General features: G+C 42.6%; 1 protein-coding gene across 1 annotated transcript in view; it reads left to right on the top strand.

The window, feature by feature from the left end:
* Positions 1 to 18,500, top strand: part of LOC119498812 (partitioning defective 3 homolog) — a 334,030-nt gene that overhangs the window by 129,794 nt on the left and 185,736 nt on the right. Inside the window, 2 exon segments of the mRNA XM_037787881.1 lie at positions 3,739 to 3,926; positions 5,222 to 5,365. Of these exon segments, the coding sequence (XP_037643809.1) occupies positions 3,739 to 3,926; positions 5,222 to 5,365 (332 nt within the window).

Below are 18,500 nucleotides of genomic sequence, written 5' to 3'. Positions count from 1 at the left end.
ACTCTTATCCATATGGGAGTGGGCAAATGTGATGCTTTATGCAAATGTATACAAATATATATTATTGTAAATCAATTAACAACACAAAACAATGACAGATATTGTCCAGAAACCCTCACAGGTACTGCATTTAGCATAAAAAATATACTCAAATCATAACATGGCAAACTGCAGCCCAACAGGCAACAACAGCTGTCAGTGTGTCAGTGTGCTGACTTGACTATGACTTCATCATAAAGTGGGCATTTCAAGGCATGTAAAGGGGAGACACGTGGGTACCCATAGAACCCATTTTCAGGTGAAGGAACCCCTTTGAAAATGGCCATGCCAGTTTTTTTCTCGCCAAAATTTAGCGTACGTTTGGAGCGTGATTTAACCTCCTTCGCGACAAGCTAGTATGACATGGTTGGTACCAATGGATTCATTAGGTTTTTTAGTTTCATATGATATCAGTATCTTCACTACAGCTTTGAAACTGAGTCCGCTACAACCTAAATATCGCAAGATGTGTTAATGCATTAAAGAAATTAGTGGAGCTAAAACAGATTTGTTTCCTTTTGCCAGGCTGCCATTGTAAATAAGAATTTGTTTTTAATGACTTGCCTGAAGGTTGAATACAAATAAAAAATACAGCCACAAGGTGGTAATTCTAGTAACTCCTAAATTGCTTTTTTAGAGCATCCTTAAGCGTCATTCTCAGAACTTTAAGAAATACATAAATACCCCGACCTTTTTATTTGTTTCTCCTCTCCAGACACATGTACACATTAACACTCAGCCCCACTCACACTCACACACACACCAGTGAACACATTAAAGTTAAAAACAAACTATTTTTTTAATTAGCATCTCTTATTATAGCACTAAAAATCCCCCACTGGTTGGAGGGTGGCTTATCCACTAATGACCTGTGAACTGGCAATGATTGACACGGCAGCCACCAAAATGTCCAATTCTGTCTCTACTCCATCTTACACACACACACACACACACACACACACACACACACACACATACACGCACACACACACACACACACACACACACGTGCACAGTGTGAGGGAGGTCACTCCACTCCTAATTGGATTTCTGGGTGAGATGCTGAATGTGAATATGCATAAGAAATGGAAATCTCGGGCATAATCACACCTGCCAGTTACGTCCAATTTAACCGTCTCCATAATAAATTCGAATCCAGTTTAATTGACGACACTGAGTCTCATCAGCTGGATTTTATTGGGTTTTAAGAGAAATGTCTGTCATGGAAGAGAAGGAATTTGATTATAGTTTTTTTTTTTTTTTTTAGTGTCTAATGAGAATAGCTTTCAATCACTGATCTATGTTGGATGAGATGAGAGGCGCTGGACTCTGTGGGTCTTTGCCAGATTTCTTGTTCTGCCCAACAAACTCAAAAGAGAAGTGATGAAACTTATTAGACGGAGAGTTGTACTGAAATTCACAAATGGATTAATGTTAATTTCTTTGCTTTGTTAAACTGTAAACCTCTGCAGACGTGGAAATGCGGATGAAAGGACGGTGCCACTGTTGTGAACATGGGAGGCTTTCAGATGCCAATTTGAAAAGTTCATTTCCAAAATGCAACTAATTATTATTAAAAGTCATACTTGAATTTCATAGTTTAGTTGTTTCTCTCTAAAATTTAGCAATGCAGTTCCTGATCCCATTTAAATTTATTTTGTGCTGTTGATTATTGTTTTTCATAGTTCATATTTGAAGGCTAAAACTGTTCTGAATTATTAACTACATCTTCATTCCTCTAGAGGCGGATTTACAGAGAGCATGACAATGAGACTGTTGCATTTGGTGTTTAAAATTAACAAAAGTCTCTGCAGTATTAATAACAGATGCAGAGTAAATCCATGAAGGACAACCACAGCGAAGTGTGCTTACTGTTTCACACTACAGAGTCATTCTTAATGTGTTGCATGTAGTGTGTTCACATTGGGAAAAACGCAGCACGGGCGCACCACGCTGTTTTGCCTAATGCACTTTGCCAAGGCATTTTGGAAGCGGCCGCGCCTGTAGCTGCATGTCTCGGTGTGATCGTGATCATCACCATGCCGTGGCCGCTCACCAAAGGAAACAAAGGATTACAAGAAGATGTGTGCAAGCCAATCAGAAACAAGCATTTCCCACAACCACGGCCGTAGACTGTATACTACGGTGATCAGTTCACAGTGTTAAGTTGATAGTTAGCATATGGTGTTGGATTGGTACGCAGTACTCATCGCTGTTGCTCAGCTGAAGAGGTGTCCTAATGCCTCCTGGGAGTTGTAGTTTGGGTGGTGTTGAGACTACTTGTCAGTACAGCCTGCGCTCTGCCCCCCTCCTGAACTCCATCTCCCAGAGCGCCGCAGCCTCCCACAGCTCAGAGCAGCTTAGGTCCCACGCCCCGGGTGACCCAACAACACACCAGTCAGCCAAGGGCACGGGTGTATACACACACACACACACACACACACACGCATTTCTATATTCTCAACAAATACTGTCGCTGTTGGCTCAGAAATATCCAAATACAAACACATGTTTGCTTGTGTTTACACCCAAGATACACACATTCTTACACGCACGCACGCACGCACACACGCACGCACACACGCACACGCACACACACACACACACACACACACGCACACACACGCACGCACGCACACACACACACACACACACACACACACACACACATACACACACATACACAGAGCCACTTCAGTTTGCATAAATGCACATACCTCTAAACAAACATATCAAGTGTTCAGACACACACACACACACACACACTGACCTTCAACCTCATTAGTTCATCAGAGAGCATAGACACATAAACAGGGACACACACACACAAACACACACAAGCAGATGGACATACTTAATCTTGCCACGCACTTAGTCACAATACACACAAATTGAAATAACTGTAAGAGAACATCCTGGAAGAGAACATGGGAACATGACTCTTGGCTTTGTCATCTGAAGAAGACGCTCCAGCTTTTTTAAACGATTGTTCTCTTGTGTGGTCCGCTGGGCGCATTTCAGCCAATCAGATCGGTCCGTGGGATTTTTTTGGAGAGGTCTGAAAGTGAGAGATTTGTAACGTCATAACATCGTGTCATGTGTACAACAAGCGCAGGCTGTGGTGTTTTTGTGCGCGCTCTGCCCTCGTTGGAGTTGTTATTTGGACCTTGGCCCACTTCCCACGCGCTGCAACTCTTAAACAGAGTGAAGAGTTTTAATGGAAGGCGTCCACTCACGCTGGTGTTTCTCAATAGGCTCTTCCTCATATATTGTTGTTCCCACGCACTGTCTGCTGCTCTGTGATACACTGGCAGTAATATAGAAGCTAGAGCTGCCTGATTAGACTTTTAGTGACAAATCAGATTATTCCATAATGGGATGATAATGGATTCTCAGTGATTAATTGCCTTTATTAGCCCACAATGTTTGAGGAACACAATTTGTTTCAGCCTATTTACATCAATCATCCCCGAACAGAATATTAAATATTTGTCTTGAGTCTTATCGACTGCAGCACAGCGTATGGTTTTCTGTACATAAATTGCCAATAAGGCACTTTCCTACAGTTGCAGTGATATTATTTCCATATATATATTATAGCCCAGGGTAAGGGAAACACAATTCCTTACATTTCTTTCTTAAAACTGTTCTTAAAATATTGTTCTAACTCCCTTGCTGTCTTTCCTTCCTGTCTCTCAGATATGCCCCTCCACGTCCGGCGCAGCAGCGACCCCGCGCTGATGACCATCAACGGGCCGTTCAACGGCGGCGAGCCGCGGGTCCAAACGGAAGAGCCGCCGTCGAGGAAGAACCCGACCCGCTGGTCCACCACCGCTGGCTTCCTGAAAGCTCGCCACAACTCTGGCACCAACAGCCTCGAGAGGAAGGTGGGTGGCTCATTCAGAATGATTCGTTTTTGACGGAGGAAACGGTACACATGCAACTACATGTGGCACGCCAGTGTTTTATTTATACAGAGGTACCGAGGGCTTTTTTTAGATCTGTTTTGTAGGGCTGTTGTTTGCCGCATTCGTGTCGCGAGTGTCCGCATGGCCACAGTGACATCACACCATCAGATACGGCCCTTGGTGCGGGTTCCATTCGGCAGGTTTTCGCCTGTCCGTGCACATCCTATTTTTTCAACTATTATGCGGACACGCGGCGGAGAAAATTGAGAACTTTGCGGAGCTTTGAGAATGTCTGTTTGCCGCGAGGAGAAACTCACACAGCGTATAAAAGATCCAAACATTTCACAATTCCACATCAGCTCATGTCCCTGCAGCTGTCCTTTCCGGAAAGTATAACCGAAGCTCAACACATGCGATTTTGTCGACTGATCGATTAGTTGATGTAATCGACAGATCTGTAAAACCGAGTTTCTCCACAAAGAATCACACAAAAGCACCACTTTAAATCTGCTGTTTACTAGAGATGTGCTCACAAGTTTCTGGGAAACAAGTCATTCAGCATGAAAAATAATTAAAAAAAACAAAGACTAATTGACTTAAGAATTTTTTGTTGACTATGACCTAGGCATTAATCGACTAATCGACTAATGCCTAGTTCACACTATATGATTTCAGCCCGGATTTTCTGCTCCATGACAGTTTTTGGAGCTCCCCGACAAAAGCACCAGATCAGAGGCAAATCAGTGTTGGCTCGCCGCTTGTACATTGGCGTTTGAGCGGCATCTGTGAGCTGCTCGAAGATATGAGCCGAAAGGCTCGCTGACGCCTCGCAGACACATTCTAAATATCTTGCATGCTAAATATCTGTACCAGTTGGGGACTCCGGCCACGAGCTACAGCCAATGAGAGCGCAGGACACGGGTTAAGGGGGAAACCTGGGGGGAGGAGGGGTCGCCTGTAACAACAGGAAGCTGTTGTTGCACCTAGAGGAAGAAAAAAAGAGTGGGGAAACAGGCTATTTTGGAAACACATAGACCAACAACAACATCAGCAATGTGTCGGTCAGTCATGTAGTGTGAAAACCACAACGACTAAAAGACTCCTGATTACAAGACAGCAAATTGTGTCATGCGAACAGTACTGCGATCTGACAGCTTTGAAAGTTGTGTAATGTAAACTTGGCAGCCCTACTGTTTTGGAAAAAGCATTTCCTGAACGTATCAGTCAGTGTTTCAGCACTCATTAAACCCTCTTGTTTTCCCGTGTCTTTGCAGGGTAAAGGTATGGACACGTACCGCAGTCTGCCGCGGGATGCAGGAACGTGGGCCAATCAGAGAGAGTTTCAGAGAGAGACGGCCCGCTCATCACTCAGCGCCAATCACCCCATGGTGGACCGCTGGCTGGAGAGACAGGAACAGGTAGGAGGACCATGCTCAGTACCTGTGTATACACGAGTGCACTACAGGGCAGACAAATTGGACGCACTTCTTGCTGTGTGGAGGATGCTTTCAGTACCACCACACTCTTGTTTTTCACCACAAAATTGGCCAGAGCACCAGCATTCAAAATGTGGCTAAGCACCTGGTAATTACATGCCAACCCTAGACCTGGAGGTTTGTAGAAAGTTTGTGAAATGTGGGTACAATAAAAAAGAAAAACACCTCCCATTAAAGACACAACAGAAAGCATGGATGGATGACGATATTACATTCACACACGCTGCATCTCTCCGCTATATGTCTGAACACCTGGTACCGTCAACTATCCCGCGTTCAGAGATTTACAGCCAGTCTCACCCCGCCACGGCCCGTCAGCCCTAAGCTCTGCGTAAGCCCGTCTGAGTGGCCAAGATCCAGTCCAGAGCCCGACCCAGTTCTATCACTCCCCCGGCCCTCAGCGTGGAGGTTAAAAAGTGAGGAATGTCCACCATAAATCAGCAATGACACATAAGGAGAAATAACATAATGTTGATACAGTAAATAATATACAGTACATATGGTCCTGTTTAACGGTGGATATGTGTAGAAGGTTGCCAGGGCTAGGGGGCTCGGTTCCCAGCGGGGTCATGCACGCCAACGTTTTAGAATATGATCATGAAATATGAAAACATATCATAACCCTTTTGCATCATTCAGTTCATAGTTGGTCTTTGCATAGGTTGTATTACAAATAAATTTCCCTTTCATGATATCAGTGATACGTTATAAATAAACATGTTGTGTAAAAGAGCGTACGTGCACACTCACAGACCGGCCGCTATCTTATCTTTTTATGGGCTGTTGGTTTTGTTTGGCTGACGTGTGGGGTGTGGTAAGACATCTGCATTGCTGTCGAGATAATAATCTGAAGTTGAACATGTGCAGGCTGATATAGGTATGTTTTGAGCTGCATGTGTTTCTGACCATCACCTGTAGTTTTTAACGGCGTGTCCAGCACCGATGGCACTACTCGACCCTTAACAATGAGCACTTGGCTGATTCTGCATGTTGAGCAGCAATCAGTCTAGACAAACTGATTTCATTTATTTCGTTCCGTTTCACTTATTTTTCTTCTTTCACAAGCAAAATGCCATGAACTGAAAACACATGGTGCAAAGCAAAGCGCAATTTTACAGTGCCAGTTGCAGTTTTGTCATCAGACATATTTTTTTTGTTGTATTCAACCACATGCCAAAACAGTTTTATTTGATTCACAGTGGTGTGAAAATGGTTAGCAAATTAGTTTTGTTTGTCTTTCTGCCTGTTTACAAATACAGATTTCCTACTAGATATTTAGTCTCATTCTGGCTCAGGATGTAGATATGTGTTGGCGGCCGGCTGGCTCAAGCCTTCAGTCTTTGTGTTAAACGCACAATATATCATTTTCTGCTAGGGGTGTGGTGTCTCATTCAAAGCAATAACAAATGATGTAGTTTGCTGACGTGGTAAAGTAGCGTGTGATCATGGGAGGTTGTTGTCTTCACCACCACTGCCGTCATTGGCCTCAGTTTCTTCCAGTCAGGAGTCCTTCAGTTTTCATTGTTCAGGAGGTATTAACCGCAGAGGTCTCCTCCTCTTCAAAACAAACGGACCTGGTGATTAAAACCCATAAAAAACTCTGAATACAGCAGTTCAAAAACATGAAAAATCAGCTTTTCACCGACGCTGTTTGGATGACACAGGACATCCCGGTGGGGCTGGGAGCCAAGCTGCTGCTACCGTTTGCTTGGCTTGTTTCTCTGATAACCTTCAAATTTAAACATCCGATGACTGAAATCCTTCATCAGGTTAAAATATAGAGTTAAAAACCACCAAGATCTAAAAAGTTTATCATAAAAATGTGGCTTTAAAAGTGGATAAAAAGTAAATTCATGACAGCTTCTGGCAGACAACCATAACACTGACGCATGACTGGTGACCAAATGAAACGGGCCATGATTAAATCACGGATTTGTCTTTGTTTGAAAATTGTCGGAAACATTTGGGATTATGTAAGTGCACAACTCAAGAAAATATATAAAAAATGACATTTTATTGCAGAAAACTTTACATATTATACCTTTGAAGTGTAGCTTTAGTGACATATCAGTTGGTTTTCATGGTGCTGATTCTTTGAAGTCTCCTATAACGCTCAGCACAACTTCAGCTTTTAAAGTACAGTTTTAAACATGCTAATTTACAGTATACTTAGATTTTTTTTTTTTTTAAAGTTATTTTTTTGGGGGCATTTTCCATTTTTATTGACAGGACAGTGGATAGAGTCTTGAAAGGGGGGAGAGAGAGAGTGGATGCGGAAAGGGCCACAGGCCGGATTCGAACCCGGGCCGCCGCGGTTAGGACCAAGCCTTAATACATGGACGCCCGCTCTACCAACTGAGCTAACCCAGGCGCCCAGTATACTTAGATTTTGATTTATCATCGTAGGCACTTAGTGACTCTACTAAGTGCCATCCAACTCAAACTTGTTTCTACTTTTGTTCTTATGTGAGTTTTTTGGTAAACAGTTTCTTCCTCCGAAGGGTTAAGCGTGTTAAACGAGTTCTCGCCGTCTCTCGGAGGGAAGCTGCGCCGTTTTCCTCATCCGTCTTACAGCAGGTTTTAGTATTATGAAGGGGGTTAAGTGGTAGAGGTCACTGCAGGATGGTGTAGTTGGTATTAATGACCTGCTGAAGGCCATCTGCCCTCCTCAACGCACACACTCGGACACACGTACACACTCGGACACACACATGTCCCCCACCATCCACTTGTTCTGCTGAAAGCCCTCACTGTGACTTGAACAGCTACATCAATCTGTGTGGCCTTGTGGTGTGTGTCTGTGTGCGTGTGTGCGTGCGTGGATGCGTGCTTATTTAATGCTGCGTCTCTGAGTGTCATGCTGTGTATTATTGATCCATAAGTGTACAGGTGTGAGTATTTGCATATATGTAGCGACACAGAAAATGACCCAGTCGGTCTGAACCCAAGTTACATCATTGTATTTTTTCTTGTCAATGACACACACACACACACACACACACACAAACACACACACTGTAGTTTGAGTTCTCATGCGCTGTTGTTGGCCAATGTCTTGTGTACTCTCTCTGCTCGCTGTCACTGTTTTATGTCCCGTTGATTTAAGCTCCACTTAGCTTACTGCACTTTGTTCCAGGAAGGATGTTGTAATCTCTCTCTGCTGTGATGAGAAAAGCTTTCTGTTCCAGACTTGATAATCAAATTTTTCAGAATTGTTGAGATACACCAGAATTAAGAAAAAAAAAATCACTTTTGTTAGAAGCATAAGTCTGTTAGTATCCACTGTAGACTGCCATCGTTGTTTTAATACGTTTTGAATTTGATTACTCTCCTCGATGTTAGTCTGATGTCGTGATGGTCAAATAACCCGACTCGTCACTGTATTTCATTTAGTTGGAACAGAGTTGAATACGCAACCAGCCAAAGGAGACGCTTTATTCATGTTTTGTAATAGAAATACTCCAAATCTAATCCCACTCTGACTTCTGTGATTTTGTGATGACAATACATGTCTGGAGGAGAAAAATCTGATCTCTTAATCTCACAGTAATGGATACCAACTGTTGCAACATCCTGTTTGAAATGCACAACTTTATTATAACACAACGGTGTGTAGCATATGTGTCGAAACACTTTCACTGTTAACCTTCCACGGCAGCTGGATTCTTGCGCTGTCACAAGATCACAGAGAATTGTGGGATCGGATATCACGAAATTCCATCTCGACAGGCTTCAAGTGATGCGTTTGTGGCCGGCGAGCCAGATCACGGACCAATCGGCGTCTTGCGAGGAGCTACTGGCAGCTACGGGTGTGGCTTAGGTGTGCGTGAGGTGAAGAGGTTAGCATAGATGCTGCAATCGCATCAGTTTTATCAGACCTGGAGAGTATTTCTTCAATGAAAGAAGAGCAAAGAACGCTATTGAAGGCTTTTCTCGATGGAAAAGATCTTTTCACTCTTCTCCTGACTGGCTTTGGCACGTGTTTGATTGACAGATGTTTCATCTGATCACCTGCCGAGTGTTGTTTTAAAGTGCCCGCCCTTTTCCAAACGGTCTCCAATGTCGGCTTCTCAGATGCTTCCGTGTAACAAACCATCTAGTTACTTGCACTGATCCAGATTAGTGAATAAGAAATTAGGACTGTAACAATTATTCTGCTTGGTGATCAATCTACCGATTGTCTTCTGGATTAATAGATTAATCATTTGTAGAGCTGTCCCGAATACCATTGTTTGTGCTTCGAAGCTTCAGTGATAAATATTCAAAGGTATTCGAAGATCGGTAGAGTACCGCTGCCACGCTGCTGTACACACACGCACCTTTACACATAATACACATAATATACATTATACACATACACACAATTGTGGGATTATTCCTTATTTCATGGGCTATTTGGGGATTTATACATTATTATTACATTTATATAAAAAACAAAGCATTTAAATACTGATTTCAAGGTTGATTACCATGGCAACGGTTGAAGCTTTGAAGCAAATTGGGTCAGCCCTAATCATTTGGTCTATAAAATGTCAAAAAATAGTAAAAAAATGCCCATCGCAATTTCCTATAGCCCGAGGTGAGGTCACTCCAAAACCCCAAATATCTTTGGTGTACTATTATAGGGGACTCAAAGCCAGAAAATAGTCACATTTAAGAAAGTGTATAGTAAGTGTAGTCCACTTCTGAATACTTCGATTCGATATCAATTGTCAAAATAGGTGCTGGTTCATTTTCTGTTGATTAACTAATCGATTAACTAATCGATTAATCGACGAATTGTCTTGGCGTTATGAAAAATGTTTGACTCGGAGTTTAAAGTTATGATTTGGGATAAAAAGCAGTCAAATGTACATATTCTGGAGACAGAAGCAGCAAACACATCCTCGGAACAAAGGTTGCACTTTGAAAGTTAAATAAGGAGCAAATGAAAACAGATGATCTGCAGTAAGTTCTGTTAATGAAGCTCATTTGGGGGCGTTTCATGCATCTTTAATGGCCATACAGCCTCTGTATACGTTCTGAACCTGCTCTGCAGTTCATTACAGAACCAAAAAGAATTCTGCTACGACACAAGTAGCCTAGAGAGACGTATATTAAACCTTTGTTAGGGTGTAAAATAGAACGGTATAGGAATGAAAAATAGCATAGCCAGAATAGAATATGCAGTGATTTAATTAGAATAGAGCAGCTTGGAATGATGAATTAACAATTTCCTCAAGTTAGTTCCATCTTATCTTCCGAATGAATAACACGGAACAGAAGAGGAGAATTAGAATAGAGAGTCATATAATCAAGTAGGCCTATTTTACTACTGTGACGGCTTCTCTCGTAACAAAACCTACAGAACAGGGCAATGCTCTGCACTGAAGTGTGCTAGATTGAACCGCATTGAAATGAATGAAACTATTCTCCGTTCCCAAGTGGGTAATTGTGCGTGCCTGCAGCGGCGCCGGCGGCTCCCTGACACACAGCGAAAATTGAACTGCGATAGTTTTGAGCTGCGCTCACGAGCCCCTAAACTCCCAGCCACCCCCCCACTCCTCTTTGGCAACAGGTAGGGGGTCGCCATGGCAACAGCGAGCTGTCAGTCGAGTGTGTATTAATGAGAGGTGGTTGGAGGTGCTGAGGCTGCGTAGAAAACACACGTCTGCACTGCACTGTTTGTGTGTGTGTGTATATTCATGAGTCATGAGGGCATTTATGCATTTATATGTGTGTGTGTTTGATTGTGTGTGTGTTTATATGTTTGTGGCACCATGAGTGTGTGTGTGTTTATGCATTTATGACTTTGGCTGTGTGTGTCAGCTGTGTGCATGTGTCAGAAATCCAGGCAGCCGTAGACTTGGTTGCAAATCAACCAATTAAGAAGAGAAGTCACAAGCTGCTGAGCCGCCTGCAGTGTGAGCGTGGACAGCTGAACCTCATGCACAACACATACACACGCACACACACACACGCACACGCACACACACACAGACAGCCTGTACCCCGTCTACGTCAGTCTTCACCTCTGAAAGGAAACGTCTTATCTTCATGAGGACCATTTGAGCTTGAGACCTTCAGAGTGAGGACGTTTTGACCAGTCCTCACTTCTTCAAAGGCCTGTTTGAGGATTCCGACTTGGTTTTAAGGTATATACAGTATATAAGAAGTGGATGTAGTCACTGTGACGTCACCCATTGGTTTTGTGGATTACGGTTTTGAAGCCTCGATTTTGGCATTTTGGCCGTCGCCATCTTAAGCTTTGTGTCAATTCAGATGCTTCTGTTAGGACAGTTCCGTGTTTTATGATCTTTATCTAATAACGTAATTAATTTGTCCAACATTTTCCCTGCTTCATATGTGAATTTAAAAAATGGAAACAAAACCAAACGAGAATCTGAAACACAACTGCATTCTTACATTTATGTTGTAGAAGGCCTAATCTCTCCTTTAAAAGAGTGATATGCAGCAGTTTAATTAATACATATACATGTATCAACACTTACTTATTGCCTTTTGCAAAATGTGTATACCACAGATTCATTCTATAGCTGATTGACAAAATGTGATACATTTGCTGTTACAGTTTATTTATGGTGCAGATCTAAAAACCAAAGTGCTTTATGGAATAATTTGAAATACAATTAAATAGTTCAAACAAAAATAAATAGGTAGATAACTCTAACAGACAGAATCTGAAGCCAATATCTGTCTCTAATGCTCAATAGAAAGTGATGCATTTGATGGTGATAGTGATGAGTTTGTTGATGAAATACGTGAACTGTCAACTGAACATCCCAAAGAACCAAATATCACAGCGATGAACACACTGATTGATTGACAAGTGAGATTTAAAGCTGCAGTAGGCGATATTGGAGCAAATATGATTTTTATAAAACGGTCGCTATATCGTGACAGTAGTACATGAAACAGGTAAACTGAAAAAAATCATGTTCCTCTGTGTCGTCCGGTGCTCCTAACGGCATCTGCAAGATTTCACAGACCGGAGGAAAACAAGCAGTCAGAGCTGATCTGAGGTCTGCTGTCCAGCTGCCATATATGAGAGCCGGCTGTCAATCACTCGTGAACTCCGACCAAACGGTCAAACTAGGCAACACTGATCAAATATGAATCAATATTCTGTTACTGTAATGCCTATTTCTTCCTCAAATGTTTTCAGAATCATCTTGTAGTGCACGGTTTAGCTGTAAAATGAGAACGTTTGTGACGCGACAGCCATTGTGAAATCTGGTGAAAAAAAAATGCCAACCCAGCTTGGTGACAAACATGTTTCCCAAATATCCAATGCTTTCTGTGCATGTGCCGGTACAAATTAAAGTGACTTTTTTAGTTTTTAGTTTTATTTTTTAGGATTAAAGCAGCGTAACCTTTAAAAGTGGTGGACTTGAATGACTCATAAATAACTTTAATGGGAATAACATGTTTTTTTTCTCTCCATTAACACCTTTTCAAGTGCAGCTCTCATCAAACTGGGTTTGTGCATTTAATGATGATAACTGGAGGTCAGACTGTATTGTACTTTTTTTTACCCTGCAGTACACACTGCTAGCATTCAGTATGTGTGTGTGTGTTGTGTGTGTGTGTATCACAGTCTTGGTGTGTGTCAGTGTGTGTTGGTGATGCTGCTGTGCGTCCTCAGCCATTAGACTGCTGGTGGAGTGTTGAGATATCTTTCATGGTGGGATGGAGGCTTCACACAACTCACTGGGGATGTTGTTACACAGACATGCTGAAGGCAGGTCAGCACACACACACTCGTACCTACCCCCATACCTGTGCAGGAATGCTAATGCTGACGTATGCATGTGTGCACTGTGAGCGTACTCACACACAACCACTCATACTTTACACACACATGTTAACTCCACAGCTAGTTTGGTAAAACATATATATGTCACACAGAGACAAACTTTTTCACAAATACACAGGTACATAAACACACCACAGGATAGAGAGAGAACCACACACACACACGCACACACACACACACACACACACACACACACGTAATATGCATACACTGCATTTCAAAGCATACTTAAAGTGAACAAGCGTGTGCACAAACACGCAAAATAAAAACACGATTACACCGTAAGCATATAATGCAGCAAAACTAATCTTCTTCATGGCCATGTAAGCACACACACACACACACACACACACACACACACACACACACACCTACTTCTCTCCAGTGCTTCCTAACTAACAAGCCTCTGTGCAGTGCGTGTAGCAGAGAGTTGAGTCCCTCAGGTGCACAGTGCAGCTTTAGCGGGATAAATCATGCAAACCTGAGCCGTACACTCATAAATCAACCTGGACTCTCGGCGTGGTGCGCGTGTTCGTATGTGCATGCATAATGTGCACCGAAGCCCGCGTGTTCCAAGTGTTGTCGAGTGTAAATGTGAATTAAATGAGTGTGGATTTTTTTTTTTTATATGCAGGTGTGTACACAACACATAGCATTTCTTATGTGAGGGTTCAACATATCTGTGGGTCTGAATGCTGTGAGAGAGTGTGTGTGTGTGTGTGTGTGCACATGTGTTGGGTGTTAATAAGACAGATTTCAGAGCAGAAGGATCTGTAGATTCTGAATGAATGACCAGTAGGTGCTGCTGTGGAGCTTAGATAGAGACAGGTTGGTGCGTGCGTGTGTGTGTGCGCGTGTTTCGTCCTTCTGTTTCTCTACTTAATGTGAGTGTAGTGTGAATGGATGTGCAGATAAATACTGTAGCTGTGTGTGTTTGCAGATGTGAGAACAGTTCAGTGTTAATCTGCAGCCACCTTGCTGTTATGATCTTTTAGTCTGACTCCTTCTCTCTCTATTCTTCCCACTTTTTTTTCTCCATCCATAATATTTTTCTGTGAATGTTACTATTCTATCCCTCGCTTCGTAACCCCTTTTTGTCTTTCTCTCTGTTACTCACCGCTCTGCTCTCCTTCTCCGGGTTCATACATTCAGTTAATGATTGCTCTTCCTCTCTGCTCTGTGTTTAACCTGCTCTTTCTTCTGTTTTCATCACTCACCTTTGCCCCTTTTTCTCACCTTTCTGTAATGTAAGTATCTTGATAAGTGCTCTTATTATTATTATTATTATTATTATTATTATTATTATTATTATTATCATTAAGACATTTCTTATAAGGACCTTTGAGTTTCCACTCTGCGTTCGTCTGTGGATCTTTGTCTGAGTTAGGCACCTTCCTTGTCACATGTGAAATCCAATCTTACATCATTTATTTGACATACTAGCCGTGTTTCAGTGAACCTATTTTTTTAAGGCGTATTTTGAAGTATCGCATTAGAAAAGCTGTATGGAAATGAATTTAATTTTGATAATTTTGCGCAAAAAAGTTTTTCCGCTCGCTTGAAGTGTTTTTTTTGCCTTTGTCGAAAAAGAGTTGATACTCTAAATGGGATATGGAAACGCCTTCGCCGACGTTGAGTTCTGACTTAAGGAACATTTTAATTTACATGACTGATCAGCTGTTTCCGCTGGATATATATTTATATTGCCTAGGGCTGCAACTCAAGATTATTTTCATTGTCGATTAATCTGTAGATTATTTTCCTGATTAATGGATTAGTTGTTTGGTCTATAAAATGTCAGAAAATGCTGAAAAATGTTGATCAGTGTTTCCCAAAGTCCAAGATGACGTCCTCAGATGTCTTGCTTTTGTCCACAACTCAAAGATATTCAGCTTGCTGTCACAGAGGAGTAAAGAAACCAGAAAATATTCACATTTAAGAAGCTGGAATCAGAGAATTTTGACTTTTTTTCTCTTAAAAAAATTACTCCGACCGATTAATCGATTATCAAAATAGTTGCCAATTAATTTAATAGTTGACAACTAATTGATTACTCGTTGCAGCTTACACAAATTAAAACTTACCCAATTGAAACAAACTCCTCTCTCCATTCTTCTCTCGTAGATTAGAAGTTAGATGGCCATGCCCACTTGTTTTGTTTCCGTTTAACCTTTACTTCTTCTTCTACTCTGTTTATAGCCTGTTTGTAGCCGAGTTTATTCGCTTTAAACCATTTGATGCAAACGCGCCTAATTCTTTCGTGACATTTCAAAAGTTCACCTAAAATTCGCTCTACAGTGGAATGGAAGTACGACTGCTCTCTCTGTTGATTGAACCTATTCTTGACTTAAAAACTTCTTTCGTGCATCAAGCAAATGCAAATGCTTCTAGAAGTCCAGAGCAGTCGGTCCCCACATATGATAAGTCATAGAACATGTTTCCCACCTGTCCTTTCTTCTCTTTTGTACTTCCCGTCTCTCTCTCTATCGATCCTCTGTTTTCTCTTTGCTCTTCACATCGTTATATATTTTTATTCCTCTCATTTCTCTCTCTCCCTCCTGTTCTCCTGCGCTCCTCATCGCCTTTGATCTTTTGGTTTTAATATGACAGAGAGCTGTGGGAGCCCAGATCCCTTCCAGCTGGGAGGGACAGGGCGAGAGAGCAGGAGTAGAGACGTGGAGGGAAGATGAAAGACAGCTCTCCCCCTCTTGAGGCTTTGCAGTTTCGCCCCGAGGGGATATCCACCTCAGGGTGCAACCTGCCGTCAGGACTTTGCACACACACACAAGCGCATCATTTCCTGTTCATCACCTGCTACCGAGATCTAATTACACCTAAAATAGACCTGACCAGGTTGAGCAGATGGTAGCTCTTTCTCAAACTTAATCCACCTCTTGAGGCTACAGGGAAGGGTAAGAAACACATACAGTACAGAAATCAAAGATTAGAATCTCCGTTGTGTAAACCCGCGGGTTTATCATTAGCGCAGAGAGAATGAACAAGAGATGGAAACTCTGGCTGGTGAAAGGAGATGAGAGCGGAGAAGAGTGTTCTGCGGAGGAGTTTATCAGAGGTCCATAAAATGATCAAAGACAAGAAGGATGACAACAGCAGGTGTCAGCTGTTATCAGAGGAGGATCTGACAGAAGAGGGATAGAGCTCATTACTGAGGCCTGCTGTGCTCTGACAATGAAATCCTGCAAATGGAAAACAGTCAGATACATCCCTGTATCTGTGAGGATCAGAGGTTTGATCCTCACAACACCTGAACCATCAACATTTACCCAAAGCACTGGGAATCATGTGGTATCTGTTTGCAGATGGGATGTTGTTTAAAACATCTGTTACTCTGACATAAAAGACATGATTGACTGTGTGTGATGATTCAATTTTCTGTGTATTTGCATCCTAATCATCATCATCATCATCAAGCCTTGAACTTGTATTGATTCTAATGCCAGATTTAGGTGGGATTTCTTACAGAAATGAATTGAAATAGTTTAAAAGGCATTCTTAAATCTGGGTTTTAGTGTCCCTGCTGTCCCAGAAACAGTTTGAAATGAGAAAGCCATTGCTTAAAAAATGATAACTTAAAGGTATAATATGCAATGATTTCCTAAAAAACTATGTGTAAACTGATACAAAAATAATCCCTCTCAATCATCACTTATGACATACTAGAAGTGTGTGGTTGGTGTCTGTTTCTGCAGAGACCCTGCCCTCTGCCTGTATTTTCTCTTTTCTTCTTATATTGCTGTGTTGGGGATGTTTCTGGGCGTCTGCAAACAGTCTTTCTGTCCCACGTGGGGCTGTAACCCCCAGCCAATAACAGCGCACAATGTGTTTGACGTCTGTTACCCAGGCCCAAGCATTATACATCGATGGGCACAAGGCCCCCTTTTGCTCTGTCAGAACAAAGCGGCCGTATTTCACAGATGAGAACGGGGTTGTGTGTTCTTATGTGCATGTGTTCCAGACAGTGTCCCCCCCCGCCTCCCCCCTTTACTGAGAGCAGCGCTTCCACACAGGACAGAAGTCTGCACTTCGGCTGCATTCATTCAAACGCGGCACCTTCCCGCAGGGTTGTGCGGAGGTGTGGTTGTGTTTATTTGTGCTTTAGAACATAACCACTGAAACGATCAGAAAATAACATTGTATTTCTCCGATTCACAGCTTTGTTCACACTAACGCCGCTCCCTCTCTTCATTCACTCTCTAGCTAGAGGAGTGGCGAACTTTGAATGCCGTGTGTTTACAAACACCAACCGACTACTGTTACATATTATACCGTTAAAGCTACTACGAGGAACTTTAATTTTGTCCTTATTTTGGTGGTCCCTGTGGACAAAAGCGGTAGTGTTTCCGAGCACCAGAGTCCCTTTAGAAAACATCTAATTTTACTGCAGCAGGGTCTGACAGTCTGCCCCGCTCAGTCCTGGTTCTGGTTTTCCCGTGCCTCCCTTCCCTCCAGCCGGCCCAGCAATATGGCCTGAGCCTCCAGCAGCGTTGTGTTGGTGCTGGTTCCCAGTGAGGTGAAGCTCTGTTCCTGGCTGGACGAGGAGCAGCTGCTGCCGGGCGTGGAGGTCTCCACCTCCCGCTGGAGCTCCGACTGCAGGTCGAAGGTGGCAGCGAAGTCGAATCTGGGTCTGTCCACGGTGGGCTGGTTGCTGCCGGAGGCCCTGCTGAAGGAGTTTCTGGTGAACCTGCGTGCCATAAATCATTTTGTCTGATTTCGCAGGGCATCGGACTTGATGACAGTCATTAAGAATAACTATATAGCTGATGGTCTGGTTTGCTTATCTAGGTCATGTAGAGGCTTCAGTATTACACCAAGACTTTTTCATAAGCAGTTAAAAGTTCCATGTAGTAACTTAACATGAATCATTATTTAAACCAAACTCTCATAAGAAAGAAATGATTGTAAGTAATGATGCGGTTCACATTCTCAGTCTTAGTTCATATACAGCTCCTGAGTCATTGGTTGTGCTGTTAGATGTGCAGCTGTGGAGGTGTTCTGCTGAAGGAGCAGCACACACTGCTGCACAGCACTGCAGCAGGAAGTAGGAACAAAGTCCAAGAGGGAGAGGAGATGCAGGAGATACGGAGTGAGTGTGAGTTTTTGCGGTTTCTCCCTCACTTGTTTATGTAGACACACTCTTCTTCTCAGCAGCAGCCATTAGAGTTAGAGTCAGCCAGAATAATGGCCTTCAATCTGACAATTCTACAGCTCTGGGTCTGTGTA

The sequence above is a fragment of the Sebastes umbrosus genome, chromosome 12 (assembly GCF_015220745.1).
Source record: "Sebastes umbrosus isolate fSebUmb1 chromosome 12, fSebUmb1.pri, whole genome shotgun sequence".
In the NCBI taxonomy this organism is placed as follows: domain Eukaryota; kingdom Metazoa; phylum Chordata; class Actinopteri; order Perciformes; family Sebastidae; genus Sebastes; species Sebastes umbrosus.
Note: the sequence above shows the minus strand (reverse complement) of the source record. Positions and strands in the feature narration are given on the sequence as shown.